The sequence below is a fragment of the Xenia sp. Carnegie-2017 genome, unplaced genomic scaffold (assembly GCF_021976095.1).
Source record: "Xenia sp. Carnegie-2017 unplaced genomic scaffold, XeniaSp_v1 HiC_scaffold_23, whole genome shotgun sequence".
Taxonomy (NCBI): Eukaryota; Metazoa; Cnidaria; class Anthozoa; order Malacalcyonacea; family Xeniidae; genus Xenia; species Xenia sp. Carnegie-2017.
The window spans coordinates 11,499,539-11,520,400 of record NW_025813486.1 but is presented as its reverse complement, the minus strand read 5'-3'; the positions used below and the strand labels follow the sequence as shown (position 1 = coordinate 11,520,400).

Genomic DNA, 20,862 nt, shown 5'->3' with positions numbered 1-20,862 from the left:
GTAAACGGGGCCTAAGGGATGACAATTATGATAACTGAAAAATTAAACTGAATTATTTAACAGCTTCTGCAGTTCTTTCTTGCAATAATCTGGTACATTGTATGGTCCACCAAATCCACACTGCCATCTCCGTTGCCGAAACGTGCCATAAATTCTTTTCTTTCACTGTTGGAGAAGTTTGTGGAGTGATAATGAGAAGCGCTTAAAAAGCTAAGGAAATCGTCTAGTGTTTTATATCGTTATTTTCCAACATCATAATCACTTGAAATGATTTCAAAGCCCATTTCCTCGATAAGGGATGTGGCTTCAGATTTAGACATAAAAAATTGAATCGGTTTCTTATCATTGATATCAGTCAAAGCGTTCTGTCTCTTTGACATTAGACATTCCACATATAAAGCAATTTCCGGATAGCCTTCGTGACTCTGGATAGCTATTTTGCCACTTGGTTTCAGACAGTGGAAAGCCGTTTGCAAAAACATTTTCTTTTCATCTAATGTAAGCCATTGAAACGAAAAATTGCTGAAATGGATATCGTAGAAGGATTTGTTTCGCTGTAAAAATTCACTTGAACTGTCGCCAATTTCAAATGAAACATTTTCATTCACGTTGCAATTGTGTTGAATGGCGTAATGAATTCTTTCTATGTCTGGATCAACACCAACCACTCGACCTTTTTTTCCAATAATCTCCCCAATACACAAGGTCAGCTCTCCTGTTCCACAACCCATATCCAAAATTTTATCGCCTTGTTTAATGCCAACTTTTGTAGCGAGCTTTTTGCCATAATGTAGTTGAAGATTGTTATTTTCAGAGTACCTTGCAGCAGCCCCATAAATTTTCTTGTCAAGCACTGCTTCTAGTGATGATTTCATTATTTGTAAAATAATTTACAACTCACTGATATAATCGAAGTAGGTATTTACAACTTATCTTATTTATACGAGCCACTGCTAATTTCAATGTAAAGAATTTGTCGGCTTGCAGCACCATTGAGCTCTATAAGACCTGGAGGGGCAAAGGGGCCTGGACCCCGTGGTCAAAAACATGGCGGTAATGGCGGATTTTGGTTGTCAAAACTTCCACTTTGAGAAAAATTTTTAACATTCGCTCCCTCCCGAATCCGGAACAATATTACTACTTATATCAATGACAACCAGCGAAAACAACCACGATACCGTAAGCATAAAATATTGAAAATCACGCTTCAGATTTTTGTGAAATAGACACACACATTTAAATGAGGTAAATCTACTGTAAAATAACGTATATTTTGTCAAGTAATGCTTTAGCTATATTAGAAATAAATATCAAACGGCATTCTTTACACTGTCAATTTGTCGTTAAGCTTTAATGCATAATCCCATGCGCATTACTTGTGTTTTTGACTGTTTGTTAACAGCTTGGTGCAACTGTCTTTCTTGAATAGATGGGTAACTCTTAGTTAAAACGTCCAAAAAGGAGTTAGAAAAGTTAGCTTACCCCTACGACTTTAGTCGACTGGAAATATATTATAAGTAGGTATGTAATTTTTTTGATTTTTTTTTTGGTAGGATTGATTCTGGGTGTCTTGTAAAGTATTATGATATTCTGATAAATCTACTGAGAACTTATGAGGAAAATATCTTGAACTAGGAGAGCAAAAGAACGAAATTCAGAAATTCTATAATCATGTTGCTGGATATTAGAAACTGGATTGTTATTGACAACCATGGATCTACTACTGAACAGAACTACATTAATTTCCCATTGAAAATACTATTTCTTAAATCAAAGTGCATTGTTTTCTCTGACATAACACTTTTCTTATTGCTGCATGAAGGCAAACCTGTTTAAATAATTATAATGTAGGTGAAGATATTTAGCATGTTGTATAATTATTGCACAGACATTTATAATATTATGGCCTTGTGTAATGTATGTCAAGAACTTATTAACTCTCAAAAATGCTAACCTTCTTGCACTACTTTTCTCTTGTGTCCTTACAAATTACAGTTACCTATACTAATTTTTTCTAGGTTCAAACAACTTGACAAATTTTTGAATTTTACATTATGCCTTTGAATTTTTCTTTTCGTCTTTTGGTAAAAATATCAGTAAATGACTTAAAAATCAAGTTTATCTAAAATAGTATTTTGTACAAAGTAACTATACATAATTGGAAAAGTCTCATGTTGAAGGCAGATGTGGCTTCTTTTACTAGATTGCTACTCTTATTCTTTTAAATGATATCGTAATTCTTCAAAAGACATAAAAAGTTCTTTGTCATCAATTTTTGCTTCTTCCACATTCAACTTCATTGCAACCAATGCATCTTATGTGAATTTTTAATCACCTGGAATTGAAAAACATATGGACTTTGTCAGATGATGCAGTACTGTATTTAATGTTTCATGCATGTCATGATAAGCTTTTCTTGAGCAAATATTTCAAGGTAGGAGCAAAATTTGGCACATTATTGAACAAAGTAGTTTTTATCTTGATTTTGATGTACTAACCTGTTTACTACACTGTGTAACAAACAATTCATTTACAGAAACACCAGATGGCATTTATAAAACTTTTAGCCTAAAGCAAACCTTTACACACCATCATCATGATTGTGCATAATCTGTCAAATTGTCCAGGCTAGCTGTTTAATACAGGTATTTTTTATTGTACGACATGTACCAAAGAGCTCATTAATTAATCTTGCACTGCATTTGATTTCAATACAGCTCTGTCCTTAATATTTGCTTCATATTTTCAGAAAAATATCATGAAAAAATCCTCCATTTCAACTCAGTTGAAACAAGGAGTTTTCAGATATGCATATCTCGATAAGAACTGGTTGCTTTGCCTCGTCTAGCAAGCGATTAAGTAAAGAACAAATAAGAATGGATAAACATAACTTAAATTATAACTTAGGAGTAAAAACATTCACAAAATATATACCATCACACTTCAAGTATTGACTTAAAATAAAACACTGAACACTTTAAATGGTAAACAATCTTACGTTGCTTAACGGTATCATGAAATGTTTCCTTTTCTGGCATTACTTCAGCATCCGTCTACCAAACAAGTTTGCAGCATGTTTTAAAAATAAAATTTCTAAAAGTTTTTGTGCTTGGCATTGATATTTAATATAATCGCTATTGTGGTTGTCAAATCCGGGTGGGCGAAAAAAATTTCATTTTATGAGCCCGCGTCTTTCCGCTGACTTTGACAACCAAAATCCGCCATGTTTTTGACCACGCGGCCGCGCGCTAATAATTTATACTAATTTTGTTGACGTTTCCCCTCCAGTTATTATAGAACTCAATGTGCAGCACTCATTGAAACGTGCACATGTACTGATGACGTCATGATAAATGTAAACACTATAGCTCTCGAAATTTTCTTTCAATGTAGGCCCACTTCGAAAATTGTGATTTTTTCTTGCGTCCACAGAGGAACTAAAAAATTTTTCATTGATTATGCTGCTGTACTAGTACTTGTTAACTTTAGCATGTATGTCAATCGTTCAACTTACACATTAAGGAAAGAAATAGATTATTTTACATTGATCTCAGATTATTTTACAAAAATCTCACGGCTACATTTGAATACAAAAATCTCACGGCGACATTTGAATACAAAAATCTCACGGCAACATTTGAAAACTCACGGCAACATTTGAATACAAAAATCTCACGGCGACATTTGAATACAAAAATCTCACGGCAACATTTGAATACAAAATCTCACGGCAACATTTGAAAATCACGGCAACATTTGAAAGCTCGCAACATTTGAATACGAAAATCTTACGGCAACATTTGAAATTTACGGCGGAAGTGAAGGAAGTTAAATCATTGACTTATAGTCTAAAAAATATAAAATGGCGGAAAACATTAAAGAATACGATGTCGATGACCATGAAAATCTTGAACAAACCAGTGAGGAAGAGATCATACGTTATTATTTCCTAAAAGGTTTCAATACAAAGAAATTCTTAACTTCATACGGTAAGCAGATTAGCATGAGTACATTAAAGCGAAGAATAAAACATTTTATTCGACGAAAAACAGCCATTATGATATGGACGTTGTACGTGATGCAATTCGTGCGGAATTAGACGGTCCAGGAGGTTACCGAGGTTATAGCATGCCCTTCAAATGAAGGGAATAACTGTACCTAGAGACGTTGTGGCAGGATTGTTACTTAAGAGAGCTTGATCCAGAAGGAGAGACGCAGATTGAAGAGAAGGATTTACTGGAATCCTGGACCCAATTCTTACTGGTGAAGGAGATGACAGTTAAAACCATATGGCCAATCCATGGATGTATAGACGGATGGAGCCGCCCTTTGGTTTACAGTCAAGTCATCTACCAAGTATTGAAACGTATTATTTGGAGGCTGTGAACAATTTAATGGCTGTCCCGCAGATTATTACAGACCTTGGTACAGAAAATGGTTGCCGCCATTCACTCATTTTTCGAATGACCCAATCAGTCATAAGTATGTGTCTTCACCAGTCATTCCAGATAAGTGGTGGTGGATCAATTTTTAAAGATCTGGCTGAAGGAACTGTAGACCTCCATTCCTCTTCATGTGGAATGCCTTTGGTTTTTGCAGATTTGCTCCAAAAATTTAAATGAAGTAAAAGAGCTGTGGAATTACATTACATCCGAAAATCAAGGTATGACACTCTACAAGGAAGGCCAGATTCTCTGTACTATTTTCCCGAACTTCAGAATGGTGAATGTAATTTGCTTTTGCCTGTTCTTGAGTCTGAAAGACTATATGCTAGAGAGCATATCATGAACATGATGCACCAAACAACTATCAGAGATATTTTTGTATGTGATGGAAAATTGCTCATTACAGAAACCCCAATTTTTGACCAAAGTTGATGATAAATATTTAACTGAAAAGAAAAGAAACTTTATGACATTAGACTTGATTGTACCAGATAATGATTTCATGGAAAGCTAATGGAGGAAGTCATGTTGAAGATATTATAAATTTCGAAAGTAAAGTTTGCAAGCATACTATACATGAATGAGTTTTAAGAAGGTCTGATGTTTATGGACTTGAGATTGGCGAAAATCCAGATGCTTGCCATTCTCTTTTGTGAAAAATTTATGCTGATATGGTTCTGATACAGATTATCTTTTTCTTTGGTTGAACCTGTGTTTCAGAGGAAGGATCTTCAAGGCGACTTAGAACACTATAGTGGACAACCTTCAAGATTTTTATCACTAGAGGAACATTAGTACCGGGGTATTCAACAGCAGTTGCTTGGAAATATGATGAAGAAGAGAATGTTAACCTAAACACAGAAGAATTATTTGAAATGCCTGTAAAGGCGTTATGGATGGCTCACTGGCCAAAGACATAAACATATTCTACCTAAAAGAAACCTTGATTACTCTGAATTTTGACCATGATTGCCTGGTAAGAAATTCAAACCACACGACGTGTTTTCCGTTGAGCTGAGCTAACCATACCAGTTGTATATAGGAGTCAGGGAAGTTTAAAGAAATTTTTGTCATGGCATATTGTAAAAGTCAATCATTTGCTAAAGCATTTAGATTGACAATTGAGAAAGAAATATGTTCACATTTGTTAAATTTTAATGAACTGCTTTACGTGAAGGAAGCTGTAGAATTGTTTGTTACACTAATATGGCATGCAAACATTGTGGACTGAGAATAGCATAGATTTTATTGATAACATAAAAAATTCTTGACTGATTTACTAAGCTTGTTGTTAAAATGAAAACAAAACTGTAACATAAGTCACAAGATTAGTTTCATTCGAGGGCTCTAATTTTAAGTTCTCCAGCTTATTAAAAGTTCACGTAAAACAGTTCATTAAAAAATTTAACAAAATGTGAACATATTTCTTTCTCAATTTTAAAATGTCAATCTTCTTTTAATTCATGCTTTAGCAAATGATTGACTTTTACAATATGCCATGACAAAAATTTCTTTAAACTTCCCTGACTCGCACATATGTACAACTGGTATGGTTAGCTCTCTCCCACAAGCTCCAACTAACGGAAAACACGTCGTGTGGTTTGGATTTCTTACCAGGCAATCATGGTCAAAATTTAGAGTAATCGAAGGTTTCTCTTTAGGTAGAATATGTTTATGTCTTTGGCCAGTGAGCCATCCCATAACACCTTTTACAGACATTTCTGGCATTTCAAATAATTCTTCTGTGTTTAGGTTAACATTCTCTTCTTCATCATATTTCCAAGCAACTGCTGTTGAATACCCCGGTACTAATGTGTCCTCTAGTGAAATAAAAAAATCTTGAAGGTTGTCCACTATAGTGTGTTCTAAGGCTCGCCTTGAAGATCCTTCCTCTGAAAACACAGGTTCAACCAAAGAAAAAAGATAATCGGCATCAAGAACCATATCAGCACATAAATTTTTCACAAAAAGAGAATGGCAAGCATCTGGATTTTTCATAATCATATCTCCAAGTCCATAAACATCCAGACCTTTTTAAAACTCATTCATGTATAGTATGCGATTGCTAACAAACTTTACTTTCAGGGAATTTATAATATCTTCAACATGACTTCCCTCAACAACTCCAGTGTAGCCATTATCCAAAATGAAATCACAGTATTTGGTACAATCAAGTCTAATGTCATAAAGTTTTTCTTTTTCTTTTTCAGTTAAATATTTATCATCAACTTTGGTCAAATCAATTGGGGTTTCTGTAATGAGCAATTTTCCATCACATACAAAAAATATCTCTGATAGTTGTTTGGTGCATCATGTTCACATATGATATGCTCTCTAGCATATAGTCTTTCAGACTCAAGAACAGGCAAAAGCAAATTACATTCACCATTCTGAAGTTCGGGAAAATAGTACAGAGAATCTGGCCTTCCTTGTAGAGTGTCATACCTTGATTTTCGGATGTAATGTGAATTCCACAGCTCTTTTACTTCATTTAAATTTTTTTGGAGCAAATCTGCAAAAGAAAACCAAAGGCATTCCACATGAAGAGGAATGGAGAGGTCTACAGTTCCTTCTTCAGCCAGATCTTTAAAAAAATTGATCCACCAATTTGCATGATCTTTTCTCAGGAATGACCACCACCCTTCTATCCTTTGGTTTCTGGGTGAAGACACATACTTATGACTGCTTGGGTCATTACGAAAAAATGAGTGAATGGCAGCGGCAAGGCCATTTTCCGTACCAAGGTCTGTAATAAAATCTGCAGGACAGCCATTAAATTGTTCCACAGCCTCCAAATAATACGTTTCAATATTACTTGGTAGATTATTTGACTTAGTAACATATAACCAAAGGACTTTACGGCTCCATCAGTCTATACATCCATGGATTGGAAAGCCATATGGTTTTAACTTGTCATATCCGTCACAATGCCAGGAAAAATTTGGTCCAGGATTCCAGTAAATCCTTCTCTTCAATCTGCGTCTAGATCTTTCTTTCACTCCTTCTGGATCAAGCTCTCTTAAGTAACAATCCTGCCACAACGTCTCTAGGTACAGTTATTCCCTTCATTTGAAGGGCATGCCATATTAAACTATAACCTCGGTAACCTCCTGGACCGTCTAATTCCGCACGAATTGCATCACGTACAACGTCCATATCATAATGGCTGTTTTTTCGTCGAAGACCAAAATGTTTTATTCTTCGCTTTAATGTACTCATGCTAATCTGCTTACCGTGATATTTTCTTATGAAGTTAAGAATTTCTTTGTATTGAAATCCTTTTAGGAAATAATAACGTATGATCTCTTCCTCACTGCTTTGTTCAAGATTTTCATGGTCATCGACATCGTATTCTTTAATGTATTCCGCCATTCTATATTTTTTAGACTATAAGTCAATGATTTAACTTCCCTCACTTTGCTTCCGCCGTAAGAATTTCAAATGTTGCCGTAAGATTTTCGTATTCAAATGTTGCCGTGAGCTTTCAAATGTTGCCGTGAGATTTTTGTAATTAAATGTTGGCGTGAGATTTTCGTATTCAAATGTTGCCGTGAGCTTTCAAATGTTGCCGTGAGTTTTCAAATGTTGCCGTGAGATTTTGTATTCAAATGTTGCCGTGAGATTTTCGTATTCAAATGTTGCCGTGAGCTTTCAAATGTTGCCGTGAGTTTTCAAATGTTGCCGTGAGATTTTTGTATTCAAATGTAGCCGTGACATTTTTGTATTCAAATGTTGCCGTGAGTTTTCAAATGTTGCCCCAAGCAATAAATCAGCACAATAAAAATCCTAACACGGTTTTCAATATGCACATGAAAAACGTGACTTGGACGAGATATGAACTCGCACCTTCGGGATACTTGTCCGCCGCTCAACCTGTTGAGCTACCAAGCCCACAGGGATTGGTGACGAGTCAAATCTCCTTAAAAATACGTATGGACGGGAGATTCTCGCCAAGATAGCAGTTGTTTTTCATGTGCACATAAAAACCGTGTTAGGATTTATATTATGTATAATCTCTGATTATGGCTTTGGAATAAATCTGCATAATAAGCATAAATTTACAATTTTTACACACGATGACGTCATCTAGAGCTATCAAAACTCAAAAGTTTATAAATCAAAAATTTGCTCACTGCCATAAGATATTGTGCTCTCTTATCGCTCGGGCCCCCATTGAATCATTGATTACTTACGTTGGCATATTCTCTGTAACACTATGAAAGAAATTATTACTCAGAGGTGTGCGAGAACGTTTTTGAGAACGTTTTACCTTCTGGTCCACGGCCTATAGATCTCTGCTTATTGTGCACTCTTATTGCTTGGGCCTCCAAGTTGATTAACTGCATAATTCTCTTTGACCTTATTAAAATATTGGTTTCTAGATGTGCGCTAAGAAAGTCAATTTCTGAACCTATTTAAATATTCTTCTTCCCAGTTCAAGGACTTATGTTTGAATCCAATCAATCAAATTTAGCAACTAGCTGAAAGCATTATTTATTAGTGTATTTTCATAAATGTGTATTTTCCATTTCACCAAATTTCACACCTTATATTGTATGTTTAGCAGTCTCTTGTTTCTTTAGGACGATGATGATGGCCCATTTAGGCCCATTTCAAACGTCCCACTTCTATGCACCGAATGCCGGCCTTATAAAGACAAACGGAAAAGAAATTGCTTGTTGGCGATTTATACAAAACATTGCGCAAAATAATATGCTTTTTCTACGTTTCTTATTTATAACTTGTGCATTTTCATTCTATACGTATTTAATTTAAACATCTACATGTAATGTGTATTTTATATATATACTGTTATGGCATAGGTGTTACGACTCCTAACCTAATAGTATTTAACCAAACGACAACTTCATTATAAATATAAAGAAGCACAATCCGAAAAGGACATCTTGTAAAGTCAAATTTAAGCTATAAAACAAGACAATTTAAACAGTAATATTTCAGTTTTATTTCAAATAATTTCTAATGATGACAAAAATTTGGTTTAGCCTGTTTGTTGATTAAGATGACTCCCTCAGAAATGAGAATTTTCTTACCGGAGATTATAGGCGTACAAGTTTGGTCGGCAGAAGGGCACAGCCACCCTCACCCAAAGCTTAGACATTCGGGCTTAACACCATGTGTTGTTCGGGCAATTTATAAAATGCTAAACATCATAAATTGAATCAAGTTATGTGGAGAGAAAAACAAGAAAGGAATTAATTGACATTTGAAATTCCTTGCGTTGAATGAAGCTCAAGCATAACTTAATTTAGACGCATGCGGGCTCGTGTAAAAACATATTTTAATGCGGCGTTATGTTTCCAAAGTTGATATTTATCTTGCTTTTTGAAGATCGTGCAGCATAAAGACGAAATATTACAGGGTTTAGGGTAGTTAACTGTATCTTTAAGGTACTTAACATCTTTTAACACAAAGTATCATATTAATATATTTGCTTACATGTCTTTCCATGCTGTAGAGTTACTGAAAAGTTAACTGATGTATTTTTTTATTTGTTATTGTCTCAGATTAAAACATAAAATTAGTTGATAAACTCATTGACATTTTTGAGAATCAAAGATCACATTTTTCTGATTACCCTTATACATGAGTATGAACTGCCACACCAACCAACCCAACCAGGAAACACTTTTGAATATTATTGACATGCCTTATTTGATTATAAATTAATCTAATAGACGTACCTGTGCTAAAGCAACCGCTATTCTAAGAAGATTGCGTAATGCTCCTGCACATTGGAAAGACTATTCTTATTATGTACTCTGTGTATCATTACTTCTTCTTACAACTAAATTTCAAACAAGTCTATCTTTTCTATTTATTTTATTTTCGATGAACACACAGCAATATGGCAAATAAGTGGGGTGCCTCCCAACAAGAGGACTTTGTTGCTACGTACACTCATGTCGGCCATGTCGGTTGGACAGGTGTCAACATTTTAATATGCCAAGATAACATACCAGACGTTTCCTGAATCGGTTATCTTTCTATGCATGATTAACTGCACCTCCAACGTAGTATTCAAGAATCAACGCAATATTAAAAATAAAAAAGGAAATCGCCTACAAATTGCAGTTACGATATGTAACACTGCTTTTCAACGAAGAAGTGTATGCTAAAAATAAGTATGTAAGGTAGAAGAGTGAAGATTTCTTTAATTTTTTGTAGTGAGACAAGTGGAATTTCACACAATTATGTCATTTCTCTCAGAAACTTCAAAGATATGTAATGATGGAGATTAGGAGGCAAAAAGAACATTGTAATAAGCTATTCACAATACTTTCGGTCAATAAAATATTCACCCAAAAATCACCACTAACGTGTAAATATATATTAACCATTTCTCGTATTTATTTCGGACACATAAATCGAATCTGGGCTAGTTGGGAAAGGGTCAGCGAAAGGTGTTTTATCAGGCAAACATAACAGGTTCGTTTCCTGAAAATGACGTACAAATGACATGTGATACCTTCATTCATGCAAGGGTACAAAAATTTAAAACAAGCAACTTTAACTGAAATACAGTTTCTCTACAAGTGTTTTGTCTTAAAATTAGGATTTTTACACTCTAAAGGCTGAAACACACTAGGCAGTCGCTCTATGCCGCGCGTCTAAAAGTACCGCTTTGCGTGATTACTGAGGTAGTAGCGTAGTCGCGTCAGCTAGTCGCTTTGAAAGTTCAACATATTGAACTTTTGACATTGGTTTGCTTCAGTCGCTTTACACTGATTGGCCAATAGATACATTTTAACTTCCTAAATGCATATCATATTCCCTGTCATAAGCATCATACGAAATTTATATAGATTATACCTTGGAAAACGAAGGCAATATATAGTGAATTCACACTGGAATCTTTCAGTTTTTATATGACTTATCAAATAGGGACAATAGGAGCTACAAACTGGAACCCTAATGCACAACCTAAATGCACAGAATAAGATTATCCACGATATACGCGTGATGGGCTATGATAATATTGACGTGTTTTAACTGGCTTGCTCTCTTTTCTCCACATAGTAGTTTGTACTGAGTAAATATTCATATAGTAGTAGCTATAATAAAAGCTCAAATGAAAAGTCTAAGTGAAGTCTGTGTCTGTAACAAACAGAAATCTTCCATTGTTCAATAGACGTCACGGTAAATGTCGCAATGGTCGCTGCATCTGTGTTTCTAGCGTTCAAGCGACTGACGCGTGCGCATCAATTGGCTTTGGACGCGCGACTGAAGCGACTGCCTAATGTGTTTCAGCCTAAAACATTGAAAAACACCTAAAATTAGGGAATCATTTTTCGCACTTTCATTCATATGATAGGATCCTTACTTCCTCGCCTAGATTAATTATTAATTTAGAAAAAGATAGTAAAACAAATCACTTTGCTTTAATACTTTGTGGGAGAGATAATGTCGAGCAAAAGACGGAAGCATTTTAATTAAGCCATCCATAAGCAGGCAAAATTAGGAAAAGGCATACGCTTTATACACAATTTCATCATCAAGATTTGTTTAATTAGGGACTTTAAACAAGTTTGTAATTTAACATATTAAGATCGTTAAGGGGTGACCCATGGTTAAAGGTAAGTATACACGCTACAATCTCAGTCAGCATTAAGCTAATTTACATGAGTGTTGTGGTTAGTTAACTAAAAAAGATGAGAATTTGCAATCTATTTTCACATAAAAAGGTAACCTATCGTTCAAATAATATGGTTAAATGTCCATTAAAAACATTTAATACTACATCAGTGCGTTCAGTACTTATATATACTGAAATATATTGAGCCATAAAACAGACCTGAATAATCACTTGTCTGTTAATACATCAAATCTTTTGTGCTAAAATCTGGTAAGCTGTGGGATCGATATAGTCGACACTTCCGTCGTTATTTACAAATATTTCGCTGAAGTCTTTGAGCCCAATCGTTGAAATTATTTTGCCATCATGATAGTCTGAGGCAACATGGTAGTTGAGAAAATCCAAGATCGACTTGTGCTGGTAGTTGACTATGTGATAGTCACTTAAAAGAATTTCAAAACCACATTTCTTGAGAAGACCTTCTACCTCAAACTTTTTGATAAAGAATGGAATTGCCTTTTCATTTTCTTCATGTTCCTTTTTAAGTACGAGATTAGGAGTGCAAAAAATCATTTCGTTTGCCTTTGTAATTAATTGTGGATCTACCTCATGACTCTGTAATGCAATTATTCCTCCATATTTTAAGCTCTCGAAGGCAACTCTCGCATACTCCTCCTTCCTTTCTGGAGAAAGCCATTGGAAAACAAAATTGCTAAAATGAACATCGTAGTAGGATTTGTTTCGTTGATGAAACTCAGTAGAACTATCGCCATTCTCAAATACCAGGTTTTCGTGCAAGCTCAAATGCTTTTGCTTTGCATATTGAATACGCCCGATGTCTGGATCTACGCCGACCACTTTACCATCTCTACCAACAATTTCTGCAAGAAATGAAGTGAGCTCTCCCGTTCCGCATCCCATATCTAAGATTTTGTCTCCACTTTGAACACCAGCTATTTCTATGAATTTCTTTCCATAACTTACTTGTACATCATTATTGTTGGAATATGCCACTGCAGTCTTATAACTTCGTTGATTAAACACCGCTTGCAGTTGTGTTGTCATTTTTAAATAAAATTTACAACTCACTGAGATGGTCAAGATAAACACTGTTGTACTTTCAATGCAAGTAATTCTGGCGTGGCTCCATTTTTATGGCAACGCTTACGTGTACAAATGACGTCAGTCAAAATGTAAATAATCTCAAAATATATTTTTCTAGTTAAAACACAACGTTGTTTCGTCGTCAACACTAATTTGAATTATGGTTGCAATGTTCACCATTATTCAAATGATATAATACAGACGTCATTTGCTCGAGAGTTTTCAATTTTTTAAATTTGTACGCATTTTTGTCATGACGTTTACGGCTTAACAACGATGCTTAAGCTTTGTAGGCATTAGATTGAATTTAAATCAAAGTTTGAAATTTGACGTTATTTGATGTTTTTGTCATTTTTATTTGACCTTGTTATAAGTCTCCCATACAAGACAATGAATATAGTCCTAGTATTGAAATAAAATGTAGCAGTATTATTATAAAACGTTACTAGCACAAAAGAAATGGTTTGTTAGTAGCTCATCTAAAATTTGAAATTGTTGTAGCATTTTATCTTCGACACAACTTGAAGATAGTCGGAGAGAATTTTGCATGCGACGGCATATCCATCCGATGGTATGTCTTGTATAAATTGTTTGCTGCAACTTATTCATTGTAATATTTTCTACAATGTGAAGTTGTAAAATGTACACTTGCCTTTATGCAAATGTCATGATTTATGAATAAAAAGGTCAGTCAAAGTTCATTGCTAGATGTCTCTTTACCATTTTACTGTGAATTTGTGAAGTGATCGATCATTTTATTTATCATTTAAAATTATTAAATTTGTTTTATTCTTTGTCAATAGAAAAGTGACAGTTTCAAAGAATGACAGATAGTGTCACGTCATTAAATAAGAAAACATAATATAAACAGACACATAATATAAACAGTGCAGCGAATCGTAGAATTGCGTTTTAATGGCTGCCCTGTATTTACTTGACCTCTCGTAAATTCTTTCAGCGCCATAACACCACCGCTGTTTCAACGTTAATTTAACAAGATGGTTTTGACATCTTTTTATTGTTAAATTCAATACCGGTCGAATTAAGTCAAAAAAATACGGACGAATTCATCACCGTAATCAATTGAAACTGTGCTTACTCATAACTTAAATTCTATTTGCCTATTGTGCATAAGTGCGAGCAGTAAAGATCCCAGCACTGCCTTTAATCATACGGCGCAAAGGTTTTACAATTCATTGACTAAAATGGCAACGTATGAGATACATTTTCTAAAGAACGAACTTATACCAACATTTGCGGGTAAACTACAAAAGATGTAAAACAGAGCGTCAAGAATAATCACCTATGAAAGAGTAACATGGTGTGATTGTTTCAACATTGAGTTTTCTACGTCATTTGATGTCCAACCATTATCTGACGTAAAGTTCATTTTATTAATTTTTGGACAAATTTTAACATTTTCTAAACATCACAGGCCGACACCGAGCAGTGACGGATCCAGACTACGTCAAAATATATTACTGCAGTACAGCTGGGCTAATTAACATTTATGTTTTGTCAATACAATTGTGACGTTATTTTTTCAATATTATAATAAATTGCCCTGCTGAGTGCTGAATATCATCAATAACAAATGTATGTATTGCAATTTTTGTCATGAACTTTTGTGAATTTCCCAGCTTAGATTATAAGTTTATGTAATTTTTGACCATATTACAACATACTAGTTGTCTTCGCCAGCTAATTAAAATAATAAATTTACTAGCAACGCAGGCGCTCGGGTAATGTAATCGAGACTTGTTCATCAGTTATTATAATCATAATGGTGGCATGATAACAAGAAACATTGAGACAGTCAAGAAAATCGTCCAGTGTGTACATGCTATTATAACTTTTGATGATTTCAAAACCATTTCTTGAATAAAGACATATGGCATCAACTTTAGAGCATAAGAAATAAAGTCTTTTTTCAATTAAATTTGTCAATGTTATAAGGTCAATCAAAGCTCATTGCTTCAGACGGACTTATTTGGGCTCACAAAACTCATAACAAAAAAAACTTATGTTTTCCAAAGAACTATTTATGTTTGAAATGTAAATAAACGCGTTCACCAGAAAATGTTTTTGAAAACGCAATTGGAAACGATGTAGGATGAATGACGCTATATGACGCAGAAAAGTCGACATTAGAATAATTGTCTCATGTGATGTAAATCTGTCAAGTAAGGATTCATGATGCTATGTTTTGTTTATATATTGTAATTTAGCTCCAATATTTTGACCATAAGCAAACCAATTAAACACTTGTGCATGATAATCATCTTAATCAAATATCATTGAATCATCGATTGCTATATGTTGTTAAGATGGAATTGATTTCGATTGCATATATTTTAAACTTCCCCTAAAAGTAAACGTTTAAAAACAGCCTCTTCGAATTGATGCTCAAAGAGCGTTGAAATATAAATATTAAAAGATATCCAACAAGACAAACACATAGCAAACAAAAACAGATGTTTAAAAGCAACTGTATGCCATTTATTAAACTTTAAACATACACTAATATATGGTCATAACATTTGTTACTTAGCTGAAGTAAATCATGTCGAATGCCTTCCCGTTTTTTAACACCACCGTTTTTTCTCTCAAGCAAAAAGAGAAAAAATTTAAGAACTTTAATATTGGGGAATAAGAATAGACAACTGCATACCATGATTTATATGACTTTTGTACTACTATGGCAAGCCGGTGAAGGCTATTTCAGATATGGTAGAGCACCTTGTGCCCAGGTCCTTCTTTTCCTGACACGCACGTGAGTAAATGATATTCTCCTTATCATGATAACATTCCTATTTCTTACGTGCTTGCAACTTGCCATGGCGTTTTATACTTTATATGGCTTTACAGAAGATAGTGGGATAGTGAAATATCTTAAATAATAGCGGGTTTTATTCAAACATCATTTCAAAGATAAAGATGACTAAGGTGACTAGGTGAGCAAGTATTGTATACTTTTAATTTATTTACCGATATTTTGTAATTTGTAGTGCTGTACTTGCACTGTGCGAATTATTGCAGCGACGGTTTTTAGCACATTTCTATCAACGATAAATGGTAGTAAATACTCAATTTTCAATTGTGTTATGTTAGTATTCAAATTCAAACATTCTTGATGATGATATTTTCGCCCAAATCATTACACAAGAAGTAATTACAGGGCAAATGCAACACAGTTAAAATATAAGACAACAAATACTGCACTGGAAACGTGTAAAGCACAAGCTAAGTTTGTTATTATATAGGCTATACATTGGTTTAGGTGTTGAAGCAATCGCCATATTACTTGGAGTATGCTATACATATGTATATGATACACAAACTAGTATTACTAATTACATAGGCAATGGGTGATGATTGGTTTTGGTGGATGTATTTACACATGCCCATCCTTTAGACTGTTTTATGGGAATGGTTGTTGTGTGTTAACTTTACCTAGACAATCATTACCCTATTAGTAATTTTGTGTCAAAACATCAAAATTGACATGAGGGCCGCTTGGGGCATATAATTTTTACTCTCTATTTGCATGTTTTTCTCCATTTCCAATCACCTGTCATTTATTTTAGGAAGAGTCCTTTCAGTTTATGGTGGGCAATAAAAGTGAGGATTCCTTGTTGTAGGATGATTTTCAGAGTCAATACATAATATGTGGTAGGATTGACAGCACCGTATACATTTTAAGTTTTCTTCAACAGGTGCTCCACATAGTAGGCATTTGGAAAGTTCTGGCTGCTGTGAGTGTTGTTTTAGACAAGTTCCTCTTATTTTGTTGTAAATTCTAACCCTCATCTTATATGGATCACAGCCATCACTCATTGACTTTCCTTGCACAAACTGTGATGCATACCAGCAAACAAAAACACCACAACTTGAAGTATCTTGTTGAAGAGTATGCGGTGGTGAGGAGATCTGAAATTCTGACAGACCAAATTTGTTTTCAATAATTAAAGGGATGAATTTTGCTATAATCTGCATCTGTGCCTTGTTTTTAATATCATCAGCTGCATTCAATGGATCAACATAAAAAATATTTCTCTGTTGCAGATCTATGTCCAGTGACAGTGAGTTGGGTTCCAAGGTGCTATAATGAGATTTTTTTCATTGCTCTTTTCAGACCAAAGTCTTCCTCCCTGACCACCATTTTGCAAGGAAAGCATTGATGTGGATGCTGCATAAAGAACATGTTCATGATCTTCCTGTAGACACCAGAAAAATGAATTGATTACTTCATCATACAACCAGCCAGGTATGAAAGGTTTTTCACTCATGCTACTAAGTAAAATCTGTGTTTCTTTGTGCAAAAATGGCTCTAATGATTTAATTTCTAGCAGAGATACAGAATGTGGTCCATTCCTTAATAGTTTTGCGGTGATTGATGAAGATTCTGTAATGAGAGGTGTGAAACCTGTGTGAGGAGTTGGCATGAAAGGAATTGTTTGTGTATCTTTGCTGGATGATTGTGTTTCCATTTTCTCTAGAGATAAGTCTTTATTATAGAATTTTCTCATCATTGCAGCATGTTGGCCAACTCTTCTATTGTATGGGTGTATCTTCTTTAATTTTGCAGATGGTAGATTAGATAATCTGGCTTTCTTTTTAGGATTGCTGGTTGTTGACTTGCTGATATTTGATGTTCTTTTTTTTTACGTTTCATTGACGTTTTCCCGGCGTCAGGAGCTGTAAGTGCTAGTCCTGAATCAGTATTGCTGTTATTCTCAAATTCCTGAAGTGCAGACTGAAGACTCTTTTCCAGGCTGGCTAGTGAAGTTGAATTAGTACACTCGTGGACCAAACTCTTTATTCTAGATAACAGATCACAACACCTAGTAATAGCTGTCCGTTTTGGGAACACTGGTTTAGGTAGAACAGCTGTCATAGTTTGTTTTATGTCAGCTTCTTCTGTTTCTTTTTCTTGGTCATGAAAACTTTCTGCACCACAAACTTGCTGAGCATCGTCAACTCTTTTCAAAATATGATCAATTGGTTTGAACAATATATCGACATCTAAGGTCAGAAATGGAGAATCTTTATATGCTGTTGGTTTTTCCATCCCCAACTTGTAAATTTTTTATTTTGAATAATCGCTAATAAGTGCTTGCATGGTAAATAGTTTCGTTGCCAGTCAAGACACTCGCAGCAAGGTATTTCTGTGTCATGAGGTGCCCTAAAATATACATGATAGTTGTGCTTTCCCATTTCACTGGTTACTAAAAATGCACCCATAGAGTCATCCACCAAAGCGATTGAACGTACATCTTCAGCATAAACAAGACGTTTCATGCAATGGTCGATAAGGTAGTTAGGACGATTATGCAGATATTCTGGAATCTGTTTGTTATAATGTTTGTTATTTCGTTGATGTAGCTGAAATAAAAAATATAATACACAACTTTTTGGTGCAAGCACACAAAATTTAATACAAAAATTTTGGTTTTAAAACCAGTATGCATGAGATTCATGCAACTTCACTTTACGGTTTACTCTCGGCATTAATATAAATAATATACGTAAGCTAGCCAGGATCTGCCTCTCATTCAGAAAGAAAAACTGTGTCGCTTTAGATCATCTATTAATTGAATGCCAGACTTACCTTTCGTATTTGTCAGGAAGAAATTCATTTACAAGAATTGTTAACATTGCGCTGAGAGAATACTTTCGTAAAGTCAGTAAATACTGGTGTTTGAAAGCCCCATTTTGTCTTTCCAACCCATTGTTTGTGCTAACATAAACAAGCAGACGCTCTTTTCTGAATGCCCATACCCATCTCTGTAAAAGTTAAATATCAATAAAGTATAAAAATGGTTGTAGGTTTTACTTGTATTGACCTGACGAAGAAGGAAAGTACAATGAAACGTACTTTTCCACTTTTCGTGTAAACGCTTGTGGTAGTTATTTGTGCAGTACATTTTGCGGCCGTGCAATTGCTAAGTCTGTATTCTTTTTTACCTTTTGTGTCTTATCCACGTGTTTTCCAGCCACCTTTTAAAGCTGTTATTGGTCTTCCACTCGCTAGTGTCTTTAACTTTTTGCAGGGCATTTTCGTATGCATCCTCAGTTCTTGCCCGTGCCAATTGTCTCATCAAAGCCAATATAAATTCACGGTTGTCTGCGATTCCATTATCTTTTTTAGATGTCCAACGTTCCCATGCTTGCTCTCGATGAAAATCGCAAAGCAGCACTTTGCAGTCTGAAAATATACCCACATGTTACACTCCATGATGAATTGCAGAGCTACGTAGCCATGGTATATAGAACTTTTTAAAAGGATGTTTAACTTTGTCAACACGATTACATATATATCGTAAAATAAAAATAATCTGCATGTAGAAATTGATCAACCCTTTCTTCCTTCCCATGTCCAAAGTTTTCTAATATTATTATTATATTTGATTAGCGATGGAAGAAATATAACTTGTGAATTGCTGTTCATTGCTTTTATTATTTAGGTGTTACATGGTTGATTTAGTGCAATAAAGAATGCCAGATGTTTTGGTCAAAACCTCTTGCAGCTCGTGCCTCATACCTGGAAAACAAACTCAATTGATTTTATTTCTTCTTCACAAAGATCGGTCATCATATGCTGTGGGTTCCATCGTGGATTCCATTGATGTAAAATACTGAGAGCTTCTGTTATACTAGCTGTTGTTTCATCTTGTATTACAAAGGATGAAACGATAGCATAATCAACATTAGTCTTCACAGCAACAAAAAATAATGGCAAGGAATACTTTGTGGTTTTGTATGTGGCATCTAGGAAAGCTAGTTCCTGACCATAACGACAAAGTAACCTTGATTGCCAAGCCGTTTGGTGTATAAACAAAAGTCGCCCTTTTTGCTCCTTTGCAGTCGTCATAACCTCTTCATTTAAACTTATGTCGTCATCGCTGTCTTCTTCATTTTGTAAGTCTGTATTTTGAATTCACCGCTTCCTTCAACGTATGGACGGAAATAAAATCTATCGTTGCTCGAAGCCTTTTCGCATTTCCATTTTCAACCAGTCGAGTGACGTTGTCTTGGTCCATAAATGAAAGCCTGGCTCTCATTGCCGCGTTGTACATGTGATTTTTTATTGTTTTAGCTCTGGGAAAGTATCGTCGATTGTCACGCAGAGGTTGTTCTTTTCCTCGAAAAGCTCATCCTTTATGTATATTTTCAAATGACGTTTCATCTCATGAACAGTTCGCACTCCTTCACTGACAAGTTCTTCTATCTTTCTAATAACCTTTTCATCTAGTCGTTGTGTCATTCCGCTGTGCTGAAATAGCAAAAGGCAAAACTAGTTAGTGTCATGAATTTTATCATGCAGATGCCACAAATGATTGTGATGTTCTTGTCTACAGATTGCAAGACGAGCATGTCAAACAAGAGCATATACCATTCCAAGTCTGTGCGTGGTGTGATCTTCTGGCCGCGGAAATGAAATATAGATTCTGCGTTCAGTTTTTACTGAGGAGCTGGGGTTTATTAAATGGGCTCGCAAATCAGCAGAGGTCGTGTCACGTTTCTTCTTTTTAGCGTCATGTGGCACCTAAAAATATTGCACTCTAATCTTTTAGAAAAAAACCAATTTAACATGTGTATACTTGTCGATTTACTATGAACAAAAATAAAGCCACAGTATAAGCAATTTTCTTTTTTATTAGTAATATACCTTGTATTCTGGAAACTTTATTACTTCTTTCATTTGTATGATGG

General features: G+C 34.9%; 2 protein-coding genes and 1 long non-coding RNA gene across 8 annotated transcripts; 1 reads left to right on the top strand and 2 right to left on the bottom strand.

Annotated features, from left to right (window-relative positions):
- Positions 1–239: 239 nt before the first annotated feature.
- On the bottom strand, positions 240–875 carry LOC124449111 (phosphomethylethanolamine N-methyltransferase-like). Its single transcript, XM_047000058.1, has one exon. The coding sequence runs from the start codon at positions 873–875 to the stop codon at positions 240–242; it is 636 nt and encodes a 211-aa protein (XP_046856014.1).
- An 8,179-nt stretch (positions 876–9,054) lies between these two features.
- Positions 9,055–20,794, top strand: LOC124447941. Of its 6 annotated transcripts, XR_006948890.1 has the most exons (9): positions 9,055–9,064; positions 15,872–16,100; positions 16,734–16,818; positions 17,282–17,413; positions 17,499–17,563; positions 17,768–18,207; positions 19,298–19,411; positions 19,614–20,067; positions 20,508–20,794. It is a non-coding gene; the product is annotated as an uncharacterized LOC124447941 (long non-coding RNA). The 6 variants fall into 6 exon arrangements; XR_006948889.1 differs by having other exon boundaries at positions 17,499–17,846; XR_006948891.1 differs by having other exon boundaries at positions 17,499–18,207; positions 19,614–19,776.
- LOC124447937 (carboxy-S-adenosyl-L-methionine synthase-like) lies at positions 11,954–13,176 on the bottom strand. The gene has a single exon (XM_046998933.1). It carries the CDS (start codon positions 13,105–13,107, stop codon positions 12,289–12,291), a length of 819 nt encoding a protein of 272 aa, XP_046854889.1. The 5' UTR covers positions 13,108–13,176; the 3' UTR covers positions 11,954–12,288.
- Positions 20,795–20,862: the final 68 nt, after the last annotated feature.